This window comes from Micrasema longulum, unplaced genomic scaffold (assembly GCF_059751315.1).
Source record: "Micrasema longulum isolate JH-2025_06_02 unplaced genomic scaffold, ASM5975131v1 h1tg000831l, whole genome shotgun sequence".
NCBI lineage: Eukaryota > Metazoa > Arthropoda > Insecta > Trichoptera > Brachycentridae > Micrasema > Micrasema longulum.
The window spans coordinates 880,606-906,665 of record NW_028278023.1 but is presented as its reverse complement, the minus strand read 5'-3'; the positions used below and the strand labels follow the sequence as shown (position 1 = coordinate 906,665).

The following is a 26,060-nucleotide window of genomic DNA, read 5'->3' as shown; positions in this document are numbered from 1 at the left end:
TATGAGCGCGACATAGATAACTATTGCTTTATAAGTTGGTAATGATATGGTAATACAATATACACATGATGCTTTTTTTTATCTTTTTTTTTAAATATAACGACGTACGAGTATTTAGTTATGGGTTAAAAACACTGGTTTATAAATATGTAGGTATTTTCTTTTAATCAAATCATGAATAGGTCGATTATGTAGTGATTGTGCTTTCGCAAAACTTACACAAAAACTATTTTAATGCACAGAATACTGATTTTTAAAATCTTAATGTTATAAAAAATCTCTTTTGGATTAGAGCGAAAAAAAAACAATTACTTAAAAAAATGTTATATTTCTACGAGTGTTTATTTTTAAACAAGCATGTTTTTTATTTAATATTTTGTGTTCATCATAATAATAATTAATAGAGTGTAATTAAAATGCATAGTACAAATGATATCGGAAAAATCATATGTGTACACACTTATTAATAAACAATAAATCTTGTTATTTATATACTTAAAACAATCTACACAATTTCGCATTCTAAATCTAGAGTAATTGACTGTAAAAAAAATATTTTTTTTTCAAATTAAAATTGCCCCTTGTTCTTGGAAGGTCTATAATGAGTAAAATGCAACATTTAAAAAAAAAATTGAAAAATATAAAATAACGAAACAAAGTATTTTAGTAAATCAATATTACAATTTAATATTCCTCTAATCCAACACCGAATTTAAAAAAAAAAATAGCACATTTGGTTAAAATTTAAAACAACAGTTTTTAAAATCAACATCCTATAGATTTTAATTGGGTTAGTGTGAGTTTTCTGAACGCGCCAGCTTAAATTAAACCATCAGTACCTACACCAACCCCAGCGTATCTGAATCATTTTTGTTACTTGAAGGTATGTTATATGATAATATTTTGCTTTAGGTGCCAGTCCAAAGACTGTAAAACATTCCTGTATAAAAACGCCTTTTTAAATCAATATTTCATGTCAACCATGGCGCGAACCAAACCTGAGGTAGGCAAACGTAGGCAAAAGGTAGGCAAAAAAGGTAGGCAAACGTAATTGATTAGGACATATTATTCAAAATGTAGGTTTTTTGAAAAATACACTCATACAAAGGCTGTAGTCTGATAAAATGCACGCAAAATGAGGAAATCATACGATTTTGCCATTTTAAAACGAATGTTTTTTTTAAATCGCGCAATAATAAAAATACATAAATTAGATAAAAATAATAATGTTTAAAGGTATTTCTGTTAAAAAATATACTTAAAAGTTTTATGTAACTAAAATATAATTACTTTTAGAGCGGCAGATTACGCCATTTCAAATCTAGACTAAACTTAGGTATCTGGAATCTCAATAAAGACTAAGTATTGAACTAAATTTTTTTAGAATAATTTGAAGATAATAAATTGAACATGAAAGTAGCCGGAGCAAAATTTTTTTTTTTATGAAAAGAAATACAAGCATTTTAAATCACATACATTTTTGTGACATTTTCCTTTACTTTTACGTACGGGCGGTACGCGTCAAGAGGTTAACCCCCATGTAACAATAATGTTTCAAGTATGACCTAATTGAAGTGCTAATGCAGTGTCATATGTACCACTGCGTGCGTAAAATAAATATTTGCGCAGGAGGCAAAATTAGCGGTTTACAATGGAGTCTTTGTGCCGACCCTTATGCATCGAAGTGAAGGGTGGAATTGGAAAAACAAGAATGAAGTTGGTTGAATGCTGTCGAAATGCGATCTCCTTGGCGAATGTGCGGTGGAACTATCTAGGGTAGATGCACAAATGTCGAAACCTGTGCATTATGCAAGGGTCTACAAAACAATAAAGGTGTGCTGCATTGGATTGTAAAAAAAAAACGAGGAAGACCGAGAAAAACATGAAATAGCGTGTCAAAAGCCTGAATAATCGGCATGCGTTGACAAAAATATGTATGAATGTGTAGGAAGCAAGGTCTGTATGGAATGACAGAGTGGTGTGGTTTTTTATACTCTTTGCCTACCCCTACGGGAAAACGGCGTGCGGCGTGATAAAAAAAACCACTCCCTTAAAAAAAGACCTGTTGCGTAATTTTATTCATTTATTATTACCCTTTATTTTTGTTAAATGCGGTAACTACTTATATATATCCACGTATCTTGTAGACTTATTACAAATGTTATAATAATAAAACTGAGTATTGGGGCAGACTTGGTAAAAAAATATAACACAAAGAAATAGGAAAGTTATACAATTATGTATTAATGGAATACTTAATTAGTTTCCCGGTGATCAACTGGATAACCTAATTATTCTATTCAAAGGTATTAGAACAAAAGCAACCAAAGGTAACGTAAAAGAGTTTTAAAAGATTATAAAAAATAATTAAATACGTAGATATGGGGAAAAAAAGGTACAGAGCATTCAAAAACTTTTTGTTAATCAAAGATTTGAATGGACTGTGAAAACTCAAACGGCGCGATTAAGTTACATCATATTATGATTGAAATTGATTAATTATTTTTTATTTATCTATTCAGTGACAAGCAAATGCATTAACCAATTCATCATGATGTCGACTATCTTCATTCGATGACCTTTTTTATTAGATAATATTTATTTCGAAAACATATGATATTTAATTTTATATTATATTTCCAAGGATTTTTTCGAATAACACAAAGCGACAAAACAAAATTTATTTACATTCGGGTTTTTTCTTAAAATTCAAGAAATAAGCAATATTGTTCATTTAAAGTACTTCTCGAAATTAATTATTAAATTCGACACGTCCTGATCTTATTTTTAATAGTTTACCGTAATTTTACTCGGTCGTGATCTTGTGGATTAATTTGTACGACCGCAATCGATGTGAAGCCGGCCATTTTTTAATGTGTGATCTATTTTATTTGGTGGTTGGGGGAAATTAACATTTTGACAATAAGCCCGCCGATGTATATGTTAGCATGTACCAAAAGCAAACAACTAAATTAACACATGGCTATTGACTAATGGAGATAGGTAAATTAATATGGTTATAATGCAAAACAAAAAATGGTCACCTATTAAAAACTTACTTTTAAAAACAACATAAATGGAGAACTTTAGTTCATCAAATTAATACCCTTATTTTTTATGCGTTAGGATTTTTAAATTAATTTTGTAAACTTGATTAATTTTAATCGTTGTCTTATCTGATTTTGTTGTTTATTATATTACGCTTATTGTAAAAATTGTAAATATAATATGCAACTTGTTTTCGGCTGGTAACATGTTTTGATAGAAGGACTATTGAGTCCTATTAGAACTATTGAAAGGAGAAAAAATAACGTATATAGCCATCTATCGTCATTTTTTACAATTAAAGAATAGTAAACCTGTAAGATGTATAATCATCGATGTACATATTTTTTTTGAAAATGAGAAAAAAAATAGAAAACAAGTGATAAACCACGTAAATAAATATTATGTACGTAACGCTGTTCATAAAAAAAATTGTTGCGTTTATCTAATATCCAAACCATTTTAACGATGATCTCCACTATTGCACAAGAGGTAAAGAAGAGCTCTTAAGTCATAATATGTGTGAACGTAGTTGCACTTGACCGCGAGCCGCAAGAACATTTGTTTTTTATGCAAACCTGAGTAGAAGTGACGTTTGTGAATTAATCGCCTTATCGTTCGTATTTCATAATATTGTAATTATTATAAATCCATTATGTTATCTGTTTTCTGTTGCTGATGGTGGGTTTGTTCTGTGCTACTCAATAAGCCAATTTTCTTTATCGTTTCGTGTACTTTGGATTTAACTAAGGCAGAAAAATGAGTAAGTAGTTTGATTCACTTTATAGTAGTTTAAAAATGATTATCCGGCCTGCAAATCATTTATTGCCATATTATTTCTTTGTTGTTATTCAAAAATACAATGCAACTTAAGTATTAATTTGTCAGTGGTGTCTTTCTCATCAGTATTGGTGTTAAAATATAACAGTGCTCCTTTTAAACTAAGTTATCAATTAGTCATTTCTTTTTAAAACACTCGGTTATGTTAAGTTATTTTTAGGATAATATCTTTAAAGATAAACTTGTATCATTATAATACCTTAGTACATGTTATCGAAGTTTTATGTTGCTATCCAACTGTTAAACTTAATAATCGAAATAGCATTTTTTTTCTAATATCTAACGACGCCGCGTAACGCGAGGGACATACATACCTAGAATAATAATTATTTTTGATTGTCATCATTTCATTATTCGGGTACAAAGTAACGCGTATTTATAAAAAAAAACACAATGAATTAAATTACGTTAGCACGAATAAATTAATTTACTAGGAAAAAAAATTGTCGGAACGTGAAACGATCGTCCGAAAGAAATAATAAATACATACTGAAATCCACAATTTAATTTTTTAATTATTTCTATAAATATTTAACTGAGGCCAAGAGCACGTTGATTGTAAAACAGCGCAAACAAAACGTTAGTCCAAAGCAATAGCGAGATAGACCCCATATTTCCGATTTTGAAATAGTATGCAAATAAAAAATGTATGTTAATAAATTTTATAATATGTTTTTTTTTTTAAATTAAATTAAACGAGCGATTGACGGCCTCGTGGTGTAATGGTCTCGAGCTCGATTCCCGACATGGTTGATATTAAAATATTTATCTAAAAGGGTGTTTTCACACCAGAATATTTCATAGGCCCTGGACTGGTACCTGAAGCGTAAGACTGATCATCTTATCTTCATGTAACACAAAACATTATCAAGATACGCTGCGATTGGTGTACCAATGCAGTGCCCTATTCACCATTGTGTGCGGAAAGGGAATGATGATGTTTTTTTTTTTAATAATAAAGTATTGAAGTTAGATAGTTAATCTATTTGAAAATGTAGTTTTCATAATCTACTTCAAATAATTTAATTTATGTTATAAGTTATAACACGCCAATTATTACTCTGAGATTCAGTCAGACCGTTTTCAAACCTCAAGTCCGATTATTTCAGAAAATGTTCCTCAGAGATAATATACCAATGATACTAGGTCAAAACATATTGAGTGAAATTTTGTCGATTTCATGTTATGTGTGAATTTTACCTACTTTATATCAATATATTCTCATTTGATCAAATGAATATATTGGTATAAAGTAGGTAAAATTCACACGCCAAAATTTCAGTTAACATGGTTTTGACCTAATACCATCGATATGTATCTCTGTGTTGCTTTGAGCTAGCGATAAGGTGATTAACCTTACGCTTAAAAACGTAGACTAAAGTAGATATGAATATTTATGAATTTACAAAAAAAAGTTATTTATAAGACTGACCATCTTGTTTATTATCATCAATTTTTATGAATTCACAAAATAAGTTATTTATAAGTCTGGCCATCTTGTTCATCATCAATCCCTTATCTGCACATGATGATGCATAGGGCGCTGCATTGTTAAAGTAAATGCAGCATATATCTATCAACTGTTACAAAAAGTTACTGCGGTCAGCTAGTGAAATGTTGCAGTGTTAAACCACCTTTAAAAAATATCATGACGTGGGTCGTCTTCAGGAATCGAACCCCGAACATCAAGCGTGGTAGTCGGATGCGCCAACCACTACACAACGAGGAGGATTTATCACCACTCGATTATCTTTTCTCGGATTTTTGCCTGAGAGTAACCACCGATTCAAAAACACTCGTCCAACAGTGCGATTCTGTACTAATTACGCTTTCTCTACCCCCTAGAGAGCGTTCAGAATCACACTGCAGTATTCTGTTCCTATTTCACATATAGAACTGCCCCGCCCGGACATAGAAAAAACCCATCCTAACAAACCTACCAACACAGTAAATGTTAAATAAAAACTTATATTACTGCTTTATAAAAATACTTTACTTTTAAAAATATTCTCATTTGTTTTCATCTTTAAAAAAAATATAAATAAAAAAATGTACGTTCTCTAACCAGGGCCCCGAATACAATGGGAAGTTATCATTTATCTTCAATTTTATCTTCAAAATAAAATTATGTTTTCTGTATGAAAAGCAGAATATGCATACATTTTTTTCTTTTAAACATGTTCAATTATAGGTTACCGACGAAGATACTTTAAATGTTCATGCAAATATACTCATTTTCGTACACAATTATAGGTTTTTCTTTATAGTCGAAGATAACTCTGTTAACTTCCCAATGTAATCGGGGCCCAGGGCATTTTTTTCTACTAAGTAAAATAAAAGTAAGTTTTCTGCAAGAAAAATTGAATATGTATACATTCTTTTTCTAAACATGTTCAATTACAGGTTACCGACAAAGATACTTTGAATTTTCATACAAATATACACATTTCCTTACATTTATGTATAAAGTAAAGTCGATATTTATATCGACTTTATTTTATATTAATTGTAATTTTAATTTAGGGGAAAAAATGTTTTTGGTATATTATACTTCCGCGGTCTTCTACATGATAATTATATAGCAAACGCAGCTCATTTTGCGTCGTGTGATGTTTAGATAAAAATCAAAACCGCCTTCCGCCACAACTTGACTCACAATATTACGTTCAAACACAAAACCTTTCTTAAAAATAACAGTATCAAATAATATGTTTACAAAAAATATACCCATTTTTTTATAAACATATTTGTTACGTTGTTGGTCCAACCAAGGTCGTTTCATAAAAATCCGGATTTTTTTTTCCATTATGCCAATGTGCAATTCATGTGACCATAATTTCACACCCAATTTTTCTATTTCATAAGTTCATTCGGTAAGAAATTATTTAATATACACATAATTTTGTCCGTGTCCGGGTGTATGAAGAATACAATTCTGTATGTGAGAAGTGGAACCAGAACCCTGGACGAGCGATTTTGACTCGATATTATATCTCGGGTAAAAATCCAGAAAAAGGAAATCGAGTGTGTGAGATAGTGCGCCTCTTAGTGCAGTGGTTGGCGTGTTCACTTACCATACGTAAGGTCCTGGGTTCGATTCCTGGGAGGATGGACGTGAAATATTGATTTTAAAGGTGGTTTTTCATGACAATATTACATGGAACTGCCACCTGGGCCCCGATTGCAACGGGAACTTAACAGAGTTATCTTTTTATTTATTTAACTTTTTATGTTATCATGGACTGCAAACTTACATTTAATGAACATATTGATACTATGATTAACAAGTCACTAAAACTCTTGGATTTTGTTAGCAGGACATCTAGTGACTTTACTAATATGTTCACGGTTAAAACACTATATCGCTCACTTGTTCGTCCTGTTTTAGAATATGAATCCGTGATCTGGTCTCCCTTCTATGTAGGCCGGATAATTATATCGAACCGGTGCAACATCGTTTGCTAAGAAAAGTAGCATGAATGAAAGAAGCCTCGAGAGGGGAGACTACACTTACGGAGAAATGGAGTCAATATTAAAATTCTTAAGTCTACAAAAACGTAGAAATAACATTGACTCCATATTTATGTTTAATTTGCTGAATGGCTTAATTATTGATGTACCATCGTTACTGGAACAAGTGGCATTCAATGTTCCAATCCGCCGGTGGCGAAATAATAATGTGCTGTTCCTCGATCAACACAGTACAAACTATGGCTTGCATGCACCAATGTCCCGATTGTGTCGTATTTTAAACTCGAGACAAGATCTGGACTTTTTTGGTGTAAGTCTTATAGATTTAAAAAATCACTAAGATAGGCCAGGCCGTCTTGAGGTAGTAATTTCAATTTATTTTTTGGCCTAGCTTTAATTTAAATTAATTGTATCATATTTTATTAGTACCTGTATTTATTATAAGAAACTGTATTTACCATCGCTAGAATGGACTGCATAAGTCCGTCAAATAAATAAATAATATACATAATGTAAATTGTACATTGGCGGCCTTATCGTCAAATTTGTTCCAACTAACCAATATAGTAAAAATGTTATTTATATCATTTAAGTTACCAAACGTATTCAATAAAAAATAAAAAGCTAAAGATATACAAAAATAGAAATAACTGTATTTGTATGTAAATTACCTTAATTCAATACTCGACGGTAATATGAATAAAGAGGAAAGGAGGATAAAAGAAGAGAGAAAGAGATATGTTTCTTCAGATGTGATTTGAATTTTGATTGTTATAGACAATTGAGTTGATGGATATCAAACGCCAGTATGTCCACCCAATTTATTTTTTAATAATTTTGTTCTACACAATGTAGTAAAAAAATATATTATCGTTTCAGTACTGTTCAAATTAAAACATGTCCTCATTATAACAATAAAACACTGTGAAAAAACTCTGTTTTAATTCAGAATTAAAATAGACGTGCTAATAAGCGACGTGATAACAATTTCTCACCATGGTTGTGTATCGTATTCGCGATCACAATCGAACATCCGTGAACACCTAATATTAAATGACGATTTCACGACGTATAATCCTGCTGCGCAATCGCAAACTTTAATTTCACCGGTAAAAATGTGGAATGTATTCCAAAACAGCTATTTTTATTTATTTATTTATTACTTATCATGCTATTTATAGCATTTAGCCGGCAGTTGGCAAGCTAAATATTAAGAAAAGCAGTCGCCATGTCACTTTTTTGTATTAGATACTCCTTACTATTTTGCAAATGCAATATATTGTATTATTTTTTTATAGTAAACGCTGATTTTTCGCCAGTGTACTGTATTTATTTACGAGGAAACCAAAAAAACAAACCGACACGAGCGTTGACTTAGAGATTACACACGCGTTGACTTATGACTGCGATAACTTAAGCATGTTTATTATTGTTTATTGTGATCGCTCAAATGCTTACATGTTTTTAAGCACGTCGGTAGTTATTTGTGGTTGAGCTAATGGACACTGTGGTGGATCGTTGTGGACATACCCGCGTTTGATATTTATCAACTCAATTGGAGATTACTTCCCATTGTTACGAGGAAATTCAGCACAACGGAAAATTGGAAATCAAAAATGTTTTCTTTCTCGCGGTAAAAATAAGAGCATTAAATTGTGCATCGACGTTTCTTGAAAATGTATGAAAAAAAAAAAAAAAACGATTTTGATAAAAATTAACTACTTTGAACGACGTCACTAGTTCTCCGAAATCAAGCAATGACAGAGTGTTGTGATACATTTCCGGTTACCGGAAAGCCAATCCACCAATCAGGACAACTCACTGGAGAGAGCTTGAAGCTTGAGACTCCACAGGCGGAGTAATTTCAAAATCACAAAACTATAAAAAATCATAGCGCTGATAATACGATACAATATATATTTTTAATGTTTTTTGGCTCAGTTTGATCGTCTTTTAACAAATAATCAAAATATAAAGAAAAACCACCAAACTTCCTAATCGCAGCCCTGAAGATTAAGACTCCGCGCTTCTGCTCAGCGACTCTGGCGCCTGAGTTGCCCTATACACCATTAGGTGCGGATAGGAAATAATTAATGAAATTAATTTATAATATAATATCTTCAAGATCGCCGAAATAAACCCGACCTTCTAGTCCTATTTTAAAAATTTAACTCACTCTTTGATGCGCCTGAACTACTGAGATCAATAAAATAAAATATCCCAACTAGAAACCTCCGATAAAACTTACTATTTCATACCGATAACGGCGATAACCATAGATCTAACTATTTTCATTCCCCTGTGCCCAGAATTATTAGGTCTTCCAACAAACATACCAGTCTTGATTTCTTTGATAACAAGTTGTCTTCTTTCATACGATCACTAAATCAAATTCAATTATAAACACCTCTCTCCCGCTTCCATTCCCACCAAGTCTACTATATACCATTGTGTCTTTCTATTTTTTTTAAATAATAATTTTATATGTATAAACATGTCCTTAAAAATGCCCATCGGGCGTTATATAAATAAATAAATCAGATTTTAGCCTCTACGCGATATCATTATTTGGCCTCTGCGTGAACCCGCCGCTATTTCTGGCGTCACGAAGCAAATGAAGTACTTTCGTATTTTATGATAATTTCGAACAGTAGTCCTTACAGTTTATTATAACTGGAACGTTCTTATTCATATATTATCGAGCCATGATCGCCAAAACATCGTAACCGACAAGCACAATATTTTACAGAACACTTCTTCCTCTCGATTAACAAGAATCAAACTCTGTGTCGACTTTATTTTATCAATATTCGAAACAGAACTCGGTTTTCAAAATATATTTCCTAATAATTAATATGAAAAAAATCTGTGGTAATTAGGCAAAGAGTTATGAGACATGTCACTAAAATTTAGAAAACGGGAAAAGTATGCAGTTCCACTCTATAAGGTTTACGGAAGGTTGGGTGAAGAGGTACAAGTTAGGGAAAATTTATTCGTTCCAATATTTAAATAATAAAATCGGTTAACTTCGTATAAATATTTGTATGAAAATTACATTTAACATCATAGAAAAGAGAAGAAACACAATATCGATGGAGGCTACGTAAACTATCGTATTTTGAAAACATCAACTTTTCAGGAGAACTGTTTAAAGTGGTTTGTGTTTAACAGTGTTTGATTATGTCCAAATGCTTGCAGACTGGCTGGATTTCCTCCCTAGGGAGTTGTTCATATTTAAATTTATTGCAAAAGAAAGGGAAAACATTATTGAGAAGGATAGGCGGCGTCACGTGCGCCTCCACTACGCGTCCGCACAGTCGTTTGTGTTAATGTTAATACCATAGTTTCCGACGCATGTTCGCAAATTTATGGTTTAAAAAAAACGTTGTTTTCAGCTCGGAGTAATAATTCTCTAGAGAGGCCCTTAAGCTCTATTGCATAAAACAAAAGCGTTACAAATTTTCTGTTTGGTTTTTAGTATAACGTAAAATGTATAACGGTAAATGTATAACGGACAATGTCGGCCTGTACTCCCAATTCTCAACCCAAGTACCCACTTGTATTGCTGTAATCTGCAGCTAACTTCGTGGTCAATAATCATATAATGATTTTTCTCCATATGGGCGTCACTATTAGGTTTTTAGAGATATTAAGATTCTGAATAAAGGGGTTTGGAAATTGTCTACACGTTACTGTTAAAAAACGAAATTCGTAATTTTAGTTCATATATACGATGGTACACGCAATCGATATGACGTGCAGATTCACAAATGAATTTCATTCTTAAGTTTCCGCATTTAAAGTTGATTCTAAGATAGCACCCTAAATTATATGTTAAAGAAATAAACCAATAAGACACTTTAAATGGCTTCCCTGCACAGTCAGCTAATAGTGCCTTGTACCTGTTTACCCAAATGCCACAGAAATATTCTACCGTAAAATATTGCTCCTGTCGTTTACGATGTTTTGGCGACCACGGCTCGTTATGTTCACGGGCTTTATGCATAGTATATTCCATTGTTCATAGGTCAATACGATTTCATGGCATTCGTCGTTTCTCGAGTCTCTTCGGAGATTCGATAATAAATAATGTTTGCTTCAGTTTGTTTCCTCGAATCATAAATCGGTCAACTTGCCATTATTTCTAAAATATACAATGAGAAAGTTCTGGGGTTTTTTGTTTTGATAGACTGTATGGATGGGCGCGCGTAAATTGATTTGAGGTTAAATGAGAAAGATGGATTACAATTGAAGTTATTTATTGAGTATACACACGAGTTACATTCTTACGATTTGTACACAAGGAATTTACAAAAGCGAACGCTGGCGAGGAGCTGGTGGACGGGCGACATGAAATGCCAGGATGAAATGTGCATATTCTTTCGCTGCACGACGTTTCATTACTTGTCCGAGCTGACGTTGCATCGGGTTACGCGTTGCGGGCCAAAACGGTGTTCGACCCTGTCTACTTTATGGCTTGAGGGTGATGTCCTCCACAGACTATTAAACTAAGCCAAAAGTTTTTTTTTAAAATTTTATATATCGTATCAGCGCTATGGTTTTTTAAGTTTTGCTTTTCTGAAATAACTCCGCTTGTGGCGCCGGGTTTCTCTTCCGTTTATTATCTGTCAGTTCTGCAGATTAATCCGTTTACGGTTAACAAACCGGGTATCTTTCACAGCTCTCTTATCATTGGTCGATTCATATAAATCAACGACGTCGTTCAAAGTAGTTAGTTTTTATTAAAATATTTTTTATTATTTTTTTCGTACATTTTCAAGAATTTTTGCCGTACAATTTAATGCACCAATTTTTACCGCGCGCTAAAATCGCGATATTTGAAATTGAACTAAAAGAGTAACTCGTTAATTGATAAAAAAAAAAGTTTTTTTGTATGAGTGAAATCAATAGGAAGACCCACAGTCTTCAAAACTGTTTCGGGTATGTGGAGGAATGTACCTTCAGATAAAAAAACATTGTTTTATTGTATTGTAGGGTGTCTTTAGTAGAATGAATATCAATAATAATAACATTACTTATCGGGGCGTTTTTATAATTAAATCGATATTTAGGTGAGAAAAAATTTAAAGTTTTTGTTTATTTTTTTTCTTCCAAAAACCTTTTTTATTTTTGGTTGTTTTTGCTTTTAATAGTTAAAACATGCAATAAAAAATAAAACTTTTTAATTCCCACGATTTACTAAAATCCAACGATTTCTCAAAATAGTGTAAGAACTATCATTATTTTTTTAAACTTTTTATTTGTATTAATAACTTCGTAAGAAACAGTTTCCCCTCTCAAAGTTTTTTGTCGATATTTTTTAAATCTATTTTGCTATGAGAACGACCATTCCAGGGCCCCGATTGCAATGAAAAGTTAACATTTATCTTCAATTTTATCTACAAAGTAAAATAACGTTTTATGCATGAAAAGCAGAATATGCATACATTTTTTCTTTTAAACATGCCAATTATAGGTTACCATAAAATATACTTTAAGGCTGTAGTCTGGTAAAACGAACGCAAAATTTGGAAATCATGCGATTTTGCCATATTAAAACGAATGTTTCTTTTAATCACGCAATAATAAAAAAATAAAAAAACATACATTAGATAAAAACAATATTTTTTAAAGGTATTTCTGTTAAAAACATGTACTTAAAAGTTTTATGTAACTAAAATATAATTACTTTTAGACCGGCACATTACGCCATTTCAAATTTAGACGAATAAGTTTAGTATCTGGGATCTCAATAAAGACTAAGTATTGAACTAAAATTTGTCGTAATAATTTAAAGGTAATAAATTAAACATAAAAGTGGCCGAAACCAAATTTTACTTTCTTGATTTTGATAAGAAATACAAGCATTTTAAATCGCATACATTTTTGTGACATTTTCCTTTAATTCTACGTAAAAATATGCCTTCGGTAATACTTTAAAAAATTGAATACTTTGTTTGAAACCTTTTTTTATAAAATTGTATTATATTTTTTAAAAAAATAAGATAATTCTGGTTGTAATCTTTAATTTATAACAACATCTTATTTACGTTTTTATATGACCTTCAGACCTGCCCTTATCGTTTTCGGTAAAATCGAAAATCGTATGATTTCCTAATTTTGCGTTCGTTTTACCAGACTACAGCATTAAATGTTCGTACAAATATACTCATTTTCGCACACAAAAATCGATTTCTCTTTATAGACAGTCGAAAATAACTCTGTTAACTTCCCATTGTAATCGGGGGCCCAGGCTATTCAAGTTTTTCTACAAATACGCTCGAAGGATTTTTTCTCGCATCTGAAGTACCTTAGAATTAATTTTCTAATAAATGTAGCAGAAAACCAGACACTAGTTAGGTCATAAAATGTATAATTTTGTGTTTAATACATCATAATATTATATTCATTTTATTTTACCTACCTATCGTTAGTATGAAGCTGAGGTCGCCAAGATTGCATACAATTAAATACGATAATTATATCGAATGACTTACCTGTAAGATAATTATCTAAATCACATGCCTGAATAATTACTCAAGTAATTAAATGATGTATTGATACAACTGTATTTTGAAAATGGAGATGTATGTTTAATATGTGCCTGTGTTTATACATTTTGTGTTTTTATTTAATATTTTTTAGTGTCATATTTTCTCAATTTTTAAAAAATTGTTCAATTGTTTTGCATTTTTTGTTTCTTTTTTATGTTATTTTGTTAACTTGCCAAACACAAGAGCCAGACTCTTTTTTGGCAAGTTCAACCTTACGTGTCCCATTTTTTTACTGAATGTATTGTTAATTGTTTATTTATGCTAATAAAGGTTTTTATTTAAAAAATATATATATATATATTGATTTGTTTATTATTTCTATTTATTAAATAACAATTCCCGATACAAAAAATATTTAAAAATCAGGGCAATATTCCAATATTTTAAATAAACATTTTTATGTTTGTAGTATATTTTACAAATACATTAAAACCTCGTATTCCACGGTTTTGAAATAACAAAATTCAAAATAAGAGTATGTTAATCATGAAACTAAATTTAAAAATATATAAAAAAATTAACATTAATTAACAATGCGTAATAATAGTAACGGGAATGCCCGCATTGCTCTTCTACTTGGCGTATTATAATATTAATGATAGCGAATAATTTTGGTTACGATATTTTAAAGTATTTTGATGTCTTATTATATCTAAAAAATAAAAATTTACGTCCAATAAATAGTCAAAAAGTTTCCAGTGTATGGACAAAAATGTTATTTTTGTTCACTTTATTTTGTTTTCGATGAATGCTTTTACCGATTTTTATTTTTGTTTACTTTATTTTGTTTTCTATAAATGTTTTTACCGATTTTGATTTTTTGTGTCAGAAAATATTAAAATGACAAATACACGAAAAAACATTAAATTTCTAATCTCGAGAAAAGTAATTACTCTTAAAAATGTGATTTTGACCACAATTTAAAATGATCCCCGTGATATATATTACATTTTATAGTATATTTAAAATGCTTGTATTTCAATGTATTTTTAATTTTGTTTACAAAAATATGTAATGTGAAGTACTTTATAAATTAATATTTATTTATGTTTTTTTTTAGGTTCGCCTGCAAACGTAAAGCTTTCGGAAATTGCAGGGGTGAGGATCATTTTTATGTATTTTTTATTTATCGTCAGCCTCGTGGTGTAATGGTCAGCGCGTTTGCCTACCATGCGAGAGGTCTCGGGTTCGACTTCCGACATGGTTGAAATGAAATATTTATTGAAAAGGGTGTTTTCAAACCAGAATATTTCATAGTCCATGGACTGGTACCTGAAGCGTAAGACTGAACATCTTACCTTCATGTAACAAAAAATGATCAAGATATGCTGAGATTGGTGTCCTTATGCAGTGCCCTATGCACCATAAGGTGCGGAAAGGGAATGATTTTTTAAAATATTTTTTTATTTATCGTGGCGCATTAGGTACATTATTAAAATAATTTATGCTTTCATAATAAATAATATTATGAAGTGATTAATTAGCTAAATTAAATAGATTAAAAAAAAATCGTAGTTAACAACTCCCTAGGGAGTGAAATCCAGCCTTGTTTATAAACATTTGGACACACCCAAAATATTGTTGATTTAATTTTATATTTTTAAAAATAAATTTAAATCCTCCGATTTACTGTAATATTTTAGTTTTGGAGCTGTTTTCGCATCAATAATTAACTGTGCTAAAAATTGAAATGTGTAAAGCGGGGATTGAACCTCAGATCTCAGACCTCTGTTGCGATGTTTGCAACTTTACCACAAGACCACAACCCGAATCGTTAACATTTAAATTGCTCGATATTTCTGAAAAATATCCAATTTTGTAATTAGATTTTTTTTTGCTAAATCATCATCTTTTCGATAGCTCCGTTACTATAGACAAAAGCGATACGAAAAATAATTTGTCATTTTTATCGCCATTTTACAAGAGATATAAATAATATGGCTGAACTTTGTACGGCTTTATACAACCTTTTCTTACGTTGTTTTGATACTGAATAAAAATACCTTATGTACATAAATATAAATTACGTGGGTAACACCGCGTCTTATTTGTGACATTTTTTGGCGATTCTTGATGACATTTGAGAAAAAACTTCGTTACTTGCAACTTACTGATTTTTTATATTCCACTTATTGCTTATTTGCTAATGAATAGCACCCGCGTCATTGGATTTGGATAAGGTCAAAGTTACTACGCGTAGGAAGGCGCGTGAATTTATCGGGAAATAAAACATTAGCACTTATTTACCTCGTCAACATCAAACCCTTATCCGCACCTGGTGATGCATAGGGCACTGCCATGATCATGATGATCAATCTAACTCTTCGGGTACCGGAACAGGGACAGTGAAATATTTCAGTGCAAAACCACTTTATAAAAAAATATTGCATGTCGACCCTCCCAGGAATCGAACTCAGGACCTTAAGCATTGTAGGCGACTGCGCCAAACACTACACTACGAGGCGGACTTTTCTCCACTCGAATTTCTTTTTCAGGATTTTTACTTTTTTAGGTGTTTACCATCGCGTCAAAAACACCTATCCAGGATTATGGTTCTATTTCACACACATAACTGTAATCTTCATCCGTCAAAACACATACCTATTTACCTACTAGCGCAAAATCAAATTATGAATGCAATATTGTAAACTCCTCCCATTGGATTTAAACGTATACATAATGTAAAATAAATATCCAAATATTTTTTTTCTGTCATCATCATTCTCCTTTCCCCATCTAATGGTGGATAGGGCACTGCATTGGTACACCAATCGCAGCATATATTGATATTTTTTGTTGCATGAAGGTGAGATGATCAGTCTTACGGTTCAGGTGCCAGTCCAGGGATTATGAAATATTACAGTGTAAAAACACCTTTTAAATAAATATTTCATGTCAACCATACTGGGAATAGATCCCTAGGTCTCTTGCATGGTACGTGAACGCGCTAACCATAAGTCCCACAAGCCTTTTCTTCCCCTACTTATATACATTATTTTGACTTTATTTTATTTTATTTACTTCTAATACAAATAGATGTACAGGTTAAATGGTTATAGATAGAAACTATAAAAAATGTATATATTTAATAGAAGGGCCTGCTATCCAATAATATGCATTCACTAATTATACTAGAACAAAGCAACGAAAATTTAAACTACAGTTGAACTTGGGAAGATGGGACCGATTGAATTTGCTCGTTATAAACGTTACTCGTGATACCAGAGAAATGTTTTTTTTATACAATCGCTATTGCACATTGTCACTAAGTAAACAAGTAAATATGGTACATTGATGGAAAATCCTGCGTTTCTTCGAGTACTTTCTAAACTTTTTTGTGCCCGTGATATTCTTTTCAAATGCAGACAAATAAATATCCTTATTTTTTCACAATGTTGACACTGTGGATGAAGATAGAGAAAACTTTGTACACAATTCCACATTTTTCGCGCCACGTTCGATTTCACGAATAATTGCCACTTTTTCACGAATTGAGAGACACTTCCTCTTGTCAGTAGACATGTTTATAATTCAGGGGTTAAGTTTTAACTGATCTGGTCTAGAACTCATTTGACATCACCCACTTGTAATGTTTACTGTGTATTGAAATAAGCATAGAACATTAAAAAATCTAAAAAAACCCGTAAAAACCCCTAAAACAAGCATGTCATTCATAAACTACAAAAGCAGCTGTAAATTGTAGCAATGTGCCAAACTGGCACTTACTAAGTTCACAAAGCTTGGATTTTAAAAAAGATGTGTGTTTATTTTTCAATATTGTCGGCGAAAAATCCAATTAGGTACTTGGACACTTACATAGCTATCATAAACATAATCCGATCCCAAAGTCCGGCTGTGTTTATCCTTTACGTTAGCCGACATTTTGAAAAATATTAACAAAATATATACATAAATATGAAAAAGCAAAAAAGAAAACATTTGAACGTAATTTATTATTGTTATATCTGATAAATACTGCATAGAAAGTAAAGTAATAAAAATAAGTAATAATAACTCGTAAATAAAATCTTGTACTGTAGTGGTTGGTTCATTCACTTATCATTCTTGAGGTCCTGGGTTCAATTCCTGGCAGGGTCGACGTAAAATATTTGCGTTGATGGTGGTTTAACACTCCAATATTTCACTATTCCGTGACTGGTACCTGAATCATAAAACTGATCGCCTTATTTTCCATGTAACAAAAATGATCTAGATAACCTGTGATTGTACATGCCTGCATCGGTGAATTATAATACTTTTGTTTATTCTTCCCTAGATAGTGCAACGTTCCAGAGACGCCTTCAACCGAGGAGTCACCAGACCAGTCGAATTCAGAGAAAAGCAACTCAATGCTCTGATGAGGCTTTATGCCGAAAATACAGAGGCCATTATAGATGCTATCAAAAAGGACCTGGGAAGATGTTGGACAGAGTCCTTGGTCCTCGAAGTTGAATACCTCAAGAATGATCTGGAATACACTCTTCAAAACTTGAGGAAATGGATGGAGCCAGAAAGGGTGAGCGGTACTAAAATATTAAAACCCTTTTCTAAATTAGAATAACATTAAGAAAGTTTATTATGATTATACCTGAAATTGTATTTTTATAGTTGCAATGACAGCTTGCACATCGGATCGCTAAATCTGTTGTTGTTTTTGTTTGCATACTGTTTTATACACACATTGTACATAACTAAAACACATCAATTGTAACCAGTATTCTGTTAGTATGCTTGTTCATAGTGAGGTTACAAGCGAACTACATTATCTGCGCATGCGCTGGCCCTGCACAGATTATGTATATTGTATTCTCCCACTAACGTATAATTTACTACTTGGAATCATAGCCCATCTATCTCGCTCAAGCCACGGTTTTACCAGATCTCGTGTTCTTCATACAAATTTAACACTGCACTTATGTAAAACACAACATGTGATTTGAGCATGCATGCACTGACAAGATAAAAAGGTTGTGCGCTAAAGTCGATCTCACTAGATCTTTTGGTTCTAGTATAGAATAAAATATACACATATAATCTTTTAAAAAATCCCCGTTTCTGTGTATTTTTACTATCAATTATTTATTTATATTTTTACTTGACAGTGCACTGCACTTATGCACATACTAAGAAACAGCCAACGGTTATAAAAATTTATGTTGAACGCCTGAAAAATTCCACAGATTTCATACAGTAATGTCACAAGTAAAAAAATAAAGGCTGAGATTTAAAAGATCAAAACTAAAAATAATAACAAGAACATAATGTAACAAACAATAGATTTATAAAATTTAAAAATAAACAATAGATTTCATGCGTTTCGCACTAAATCTGAAAACAGATTCTTTCCCCTCTGCCAAGAATTCTCAGAACAGTGAATGAAATCTCACTAAACGGTATTGTCGATGTGTTCCTACAGCAAGGGCAGGCATTTAAGAAGCAAGCGGTGTTGTCTCTCCTGACTCGCGATGTCACACTTGCCATTTACGCCTAGATTATGCTATATATATACATTTTGTTAATTATTCACTTTGTTAATTTTAGTAGATTTTTAAAATGTTTTGATTAAGTATTCCTCATTAATGCCAATCTATTAGGGCTTACTTAAGCCTGTTGATTGGCTTAAAAAAAAAATCAAAGGGACTTACAGCAAATGGGATCAAGTTTTTTATATAAATAATTTGGAAATTCAAAAACTAAAGATACGTAATCCATTAATATGAGATTGATTTCTTGATTATTTAAGATCACACACCAGTTGTTTTTCAATAAAAACAAGATAAGTTTAGCAAATTAAGTATTTTATATCTTCAGATGTATTAAAAAACTATTTATTATTTTTATTGTTATTAACTATTGTTATTTTTTCAATGATGTTCTTGTTATACTATAAATTGTTGTATTATATTATTGTAATATATTACTCATCCCAACTCCACGCAGGACTTTAGTCCCACGGAGTTTGGACTTGTGTCTCAATAAATGTAAATATGTAAGTATTTTTTTAATGAATAAATAAATTGTTTTAGCAAATTGCTGATTAATTTGGAAACAATATAAATAAAACACGTTTATTACTGTCAATGATACGATTTTCATAATTATAAATCTATATTTGATAATTTTAGCAATTCACAATTAGTGTGCATTGTCATCTGATTGCTGATGCAATAGTTTCTTGGCACGCGGTTACTGATTGACCAACTGAAAACAACAGCAATAAACAAAAGAACACCAAGAAATATTGATTAGGTGTTGTATTGAATAATTCAACAAGGGGTCCAAGGTTCGATCCACACTTGACCATAGCTTGATTTTTATTTTCTAGTACAGTTATTGACAAAGATTTGAAAATAGCGTCAAAATTTTATGAATTGGGTATATCGTAACACATCAGTGAATGCATTGATTGATGTCAAAATATCATTCAATTCAATACTTAGGTAGTACCTGTATTTGTATTATTGAATTGAATGATTCCTTTTCTGTGAATCTGTGAGCCTGGACATAAAACACTGAATACATGTTAACAGATGGTACTTCAGATAAATTATTTACTTAGTAATACTTAATAATAACAGTAAGAGTTAGTTTTTATTTAAGCCTTGTCAAAGGAACGGTTGTGTTCTCAAGCCCGTCGGAATATTAAATTTATTTTAGTGATTTTACACAAACTAAATTCGTAGTAATATTTTTGAACAAGGAAAATCACAAAGTCAATGCTTCAAATATTAATTTTATAAAAATATGTCATACATAATTACTAATCAAATCAAATCGAAATCTAATCACTAGGATATATTACTTATCACTAGGATAAAATCGGGAAAAAAATAATCTCACAAAATCCTTTGATAATAATAAAAATTATGAAAATAATATGAAAGAATTCAAAGTCATGTTTACTGTAGTTATTTAAAATAGTCCAGAATGTAATGTAAACTAAGTTTAAAAAACATAAAATAATAATAATCTCTGTCAGAATAAAGTATGTATTCATAAAGTTACTGTATTTCTATGTGTTTTTCGAAATCTAATCATATTATTTCTATGTAGACCTAAGACATATACGTATTTGTATAATATGTATCGTGTTTATCGGCAAATAAGCATATCTTTAGCTGTAATAGGAGTCATTTTGAATTGTGATTTATCTAAAAACAAATCCAACCAGTTAATGTAGTTGATAAAACTGTAATGAGTATAAAATAACTCAAGTTGTTGACATTGTAAGCATTATGCCATAACACAGATTTCTTCAAGGTTCTATTTATGTTTAGTACTGTGAACTATAAATAGTATGTGTCACTGTTTTATGAGTATAAAGAATAATTGTTAAAAGCTCTACTTTTAACAAAAATAATACCTAAATCCCCTGTAATTATTTATTTACATATATTTAGAGTTTAATATAATAAACGCGGGCATTATCGCTGGTATCGATGGTTTTAATTCATTTTAATTCTCAACCTTTGCTTTGGACAGGTTAGGAATTTTCTTAAATCATTGTTTTGGTATAAAAAAAGAAATAGTATTTGAAAATTTGCTCACTTGTCATTTAAAAAAGAAAATTATAACTTTTTTTTTTTTAAATGATAAAGAATAACCCCTTTTTTCAGCCGGAAAAGGGTCTGATAAATACTATGGATGGTGTTCTGATTTACAATGAGCCTCACGGAGTAGTCCTCTCTATAGGACCATGGAATTACCCGATCCAGCTCGTGCTCCTGCCCATGGCGGGAGCCATTGCCTCTGGAAATACGGTCATTCTCAAGCCCTCGGAGCTGGCTGTGAACTGCGCCAATCTAGTTGCTGAACTTGTACCAAAGTACTTGGATAACGTAAGTTAATTATCATGTTTCAGTTTTGCAGGCATAATTAAAAATAATAAAAGAACTAATATGGCAGATCAAAACAATAGAAATCTGACAGTGGTGTTACAGTTGCTTAACTTATAAGAAATGCAAATAGCTCTGACATGATTGTGTTGTGTGAAGTTAGGCTACTTATAAATTGTATTATGAAGGCAGTTCTTAGTTCTGCAAATATCAATGGCAATAAGCAGCTCTGTTTGTAAATGTTTTAAATATATTTTGGAATTATGAGAAAAATCAATCATTTTTTAAGGCAAATTATATTTTTATAATTTTTATAATATAATTAATACACATTATATTACAGTTTTAAACAAAAACAATAGAAAAATTTCCTTAAATTTCTTAGTGAATGATCAATGTTATTAATAATATTAATTTAGTCAAATGACAGGTGGATATATCAATCCACTTAGTTTTTTAGGTACATCTAGAATCTTATTTTATTAATTACGGATCATTATGATATTTTCGCTTTCTTACTTTTTTTATTTATTGCATTGAAATTTATTAAAAATAATGTAGGTATTTAAACATATGTAAGGTAATAGAAAAAAAACTGATAGAAGAGACATAAACAAAAAGTAATGAGGAAGATCGGTGGTTTTTTAAAAATTTTTATTTGTTTATAGACTATACAAAAAAAAATGTGTATCATATTATCATGATAATATTTATTCTCACAGCATCTTACCTCTCTGCATGATCACTTGAACCCTCTAGAGGGGGATGTGAAAAAGGTTAGAGTTGAACATTGCTAAAGGAGGCAGAGGGAAATGGTCGTAGTTGAATGATATTCAATGGTTGCGCAAAGAAAGACAATTTATTATCAAAGAAGGATAATGGGAAAAATTCCTCTATTAATTCCTTTTTAAATTTTTTTTTATTTAAATTGAAAACATATTATACATAATTTTGTATAATATTCCCAAGGAGTTTTTGTAAAAAACACATTTAGGGACACGGAGATAACAATATTTATTTACAGACGTTTTTATATTTTAAACTATAATATCATTTACAAAAGCAAATTAAAAATTATGATACACTACAAATTAAAAGGGTATAAAAAAGTTTGAAAATGTACAAAATAAACATAATACAAGGTATGGAAATAAATTCAAAATGATATAGACATAATACAATCTGTAAAAGAAAAATTAAAAAATATAAAAACTTTAAAAATTACATGTATATATATATATACAAGCTGAACGAGTATGAGAGTGCCAATGTTAAAAAAATTACATGAATGAAAAAGTTTTTAAAATTAACAAAATATTTGAACCCAATACAGGTTTAAAAAATATCAAAAGCGTATTAAAGTTACATATACATAATACAAGCAAAAGTATGAAAAAGCATAAATACTATTTTTTTAATAGTATTAAAAATTACATATACAAGCAAAAACGGTAAAATATTAAAAGTTGTATGTTCAAGATGCGCATTCTCTGGATCAACTACTAACATTATCTATTCGAAGTACTTCTGGAAAAAATAATTGTTGTGTATTTTGAAATTGGTACTTTAAATTTTTGTGGCAATTTATTAAATTCCTTGAAACCTATGTATTGTAAAGATCTAGTACCAAACTTCGTAGACTTCACAGATCCAATATAAATATTATTTTTTGATCGAGTACTGTACTGATGGATGTCTCTATTACATAATAACTAGTCTAGTTACATAATAGTCTAGTTGCATAGTAACTAAATAAAAATCTTCCTTTCAGGATGTGGTTCAAGTTATACTGGGAGGTGTCGATGTGACAACAGAACTATTGAAGCAGAGGTACGATTATATATTCTTCACGGGTTCGACAGAAGTAGGAAAGATAGTTCACGCTGCTGCCTCCAAGCACCTGACTCCTGTCACACTTGAATTAGGAGGAAAGAGGTGTGTATACTCATAAATAATCTTAACACATGTTATGCCTGCTTCACTACAGTGTAACAGGTTAACGCATTGGCCAAAAGTCAAAACATTCTGTACCGTGTTATTTTGAAACTATGTACAAAGAATTTTCACTAACTAACTTGAATGTTCTTAGTTTAGTTTTACTCACAGATATATTAAATACCTAGATTTGTAAAGTGGGCGTGGTCTCGTGTCAAACATTAGTCAAAATTTAGCTAATACGAAATTTGATTGAGCCCGGCACAACAATCGCTTCGAACTCGTAACCGTGTGCAGAGCTCCTATAAATTTTGTAAATTCCAAGTTGTACAGTGAAACCGTGCACAAATTCAACCCAAAATAAAAATATCCCGAAATTTGGCATCTCATTCCATCGGTTAGTGCATAATGACGCCGTGATATATATGTTTATTGTATTAAATAAGTCAAAAATGATAAGCAAAGGCCGCCATTGAAACTGACATTAGCATGCGATTGTTTAAAAAAAATAGTGATTTGAACATCAGTATTTTATTTTAAAATAAGTTGATTGATCGATAATGTTATATTTCAAACTTAATTTGCAATTTCGTTTTTAGCTTGTGTTTTTAAAATATTGATTAGTATAAATAAATGATAAAAATGAGTTTCTAAACCTACTGCAGATCAAATTTTATTTTTATGAACATTATTATTTAGTATTTGAAAAATATGTTTTTTGCAAAATCTTCTAGCTGAGCTAAAGTCAGGCTATTATTAAAAAAAATGCAACCAAAGAACTAAGCAATATTGGCATCGGAATATTTGATAGAATTCGTTTTCACGAATACGAGCAACTCCCAATGAATAGCCACATAGTTGAGCTCACTAAAGCCGTAATGGAAAAATATATGGATACTATTTAACAAAAACCTCAATGCCAGTTTTGTCAAAACGTCAGGCGTTAAAGAAATATCTTCATTTTACTGGCCAGTAGTTTTCCTACTCACACTTTAAAAATTTTTAAAAACGGCCGTTCTTACTCTATATATTGGAAACCATTTTAAAGACCTCGGCGTCTTTTTGTCAGTTTTACTTTTACAAAATGCAATGATTTTTTTCTCATTAAACGATATACTCTTTAAAATAATCAATTTCATGTATCGCAATTTCAATTCAATTTAACTTGACTTTTTTCACCTATTCGTGACCACTAGGGTAGTTGTGTTTTTCTTCTTCTTCAAGTGCCGTCTCCTCTGCAAAAATTGGCGATCATCATGGCTATCTCCACCTTAACTGCCACCCTAAATAGTGAAGTGGTACTCTTTCCGTATCATCCGGATTATTTTAACTTCTGATATGTCCATCTTCAAGTATTTGTTGGATTTGGTCATGTCGTATCTTTCTCGGTCTTCCTCGATTTCTGCATCCGTCAACATTTTATCATATTTTTTTTTAGGTATTCAATCATTGTTCATTCGCTCTACATGTTCAAATAAACGCTAAACTCTTTTCTTGATTGCGTTAAGTATGGATCTCGACATTTGTGCACTTATCATTCATAGTTTTGCTACACATTTGCCTGAGAAATCGCATTCTGACAGCATTTAGCCTTCTTTTATCCTTGTTTTTTCAATTCCATATTTTACTCCTATACATCAGGTAAACCTACCTAAGGTTATCTAGTAAGTAAAAACATAATAAAATCTAGATATTAATTTATATGTATATATTTAAAATTGCATTCAGTCAAAATACACTGATTCCTTTCCTGATGCAGTTTCTGTATTTTGCAATTATTGTGTTTTTTTAAATAGTATTTTTTGTTTTTAATAAATATGTTTTATGATAAAATGGTATATGTTTATTTTCCCTCTAAATAATATAGTAAACCTAATTCAAATTATTTCTGATTTTCAAAGCACTCGAAAACTACATACAAAATAAAATATTACTAATTAAATGGTCATTATTCGGAATTTAAAAAATAGAAATATCGATTGTTTTGGGACAGCACTATTAGAAAAGGTTATCAATATAATAACCGCAAGTATAAACGAGATGGAAGACTGACTATTCTTATTGGTTATTTACGTTCCAAATCCAAAAGGTCTTTTGTAAACTGGCCACAGCGGTTCTCTTGGTAAAACTTACTTACGGCACTTCTAGTGTATTATCTATTCAGTGGTTTTACTTGATTCTTAATTTGTGTTCCCAATTCTTTAAGATGCTTGCTCAGGCAAAATTGCCCGATGGTCAATAAAGAAATGAGTAATACTATACCAAGAAGTTTGATAATTTGGATCATAATTGGACGTAGTTATACAGAAAGCGTTTAACCCTCAAAATGCTAAAAATGAGTTTAATGCCGATTTCAATAGCATACTACGATATCTTTATG

At 30.9% G+C, this 26,060-nt stretch overlaps 1 protein-coding gene across 2 annotated transcripts in view; it reads left to right on the top strand.

The window, feature by feature from the left end:
• Positions 1 to 3,558: 3,558 nt before the first annotated feature.
• The window catches only part of LOC148278755 (aldehyde dehydrogenase, dimeric NADP-preferring-like), a 38,908-nt gene continuing 16,406 nt past the window's right edge, over positions 3,559 to 26,060 (top strand). Inside the window, exons 1-5 of one of the 2 annotated variants that reach the window (XM_088230912.1) lie at positions 3,559 to 3,808; positions 14,971 to 15,008; positions 18,187 to 18,426; positions 21,527 to 21,748; positions 23,517 to 23,680. In XM_088230912.1, the coding sequence (XP_088087038.1) occupies positions 3,805 to 3,808; positions 14,971 to 15,008; positions 18,187 to 18,426; positions 21,527 to 21,748; positions 23,517 to 23,680 (668 nt within the window). In that variant the 5' untranslated portion in view covers positions 3,559 to 3,804. The remainder of the gene's footprint in view (positions 3,809 to 14,970; positions 15,009 to 18,186; positions 18,427 to 21,526; positions 21,749 to 23,516; positions 23,681 to 26,060) is intronic. The other variant, XM_088230913.1, reaches the window with a different exon arrangement.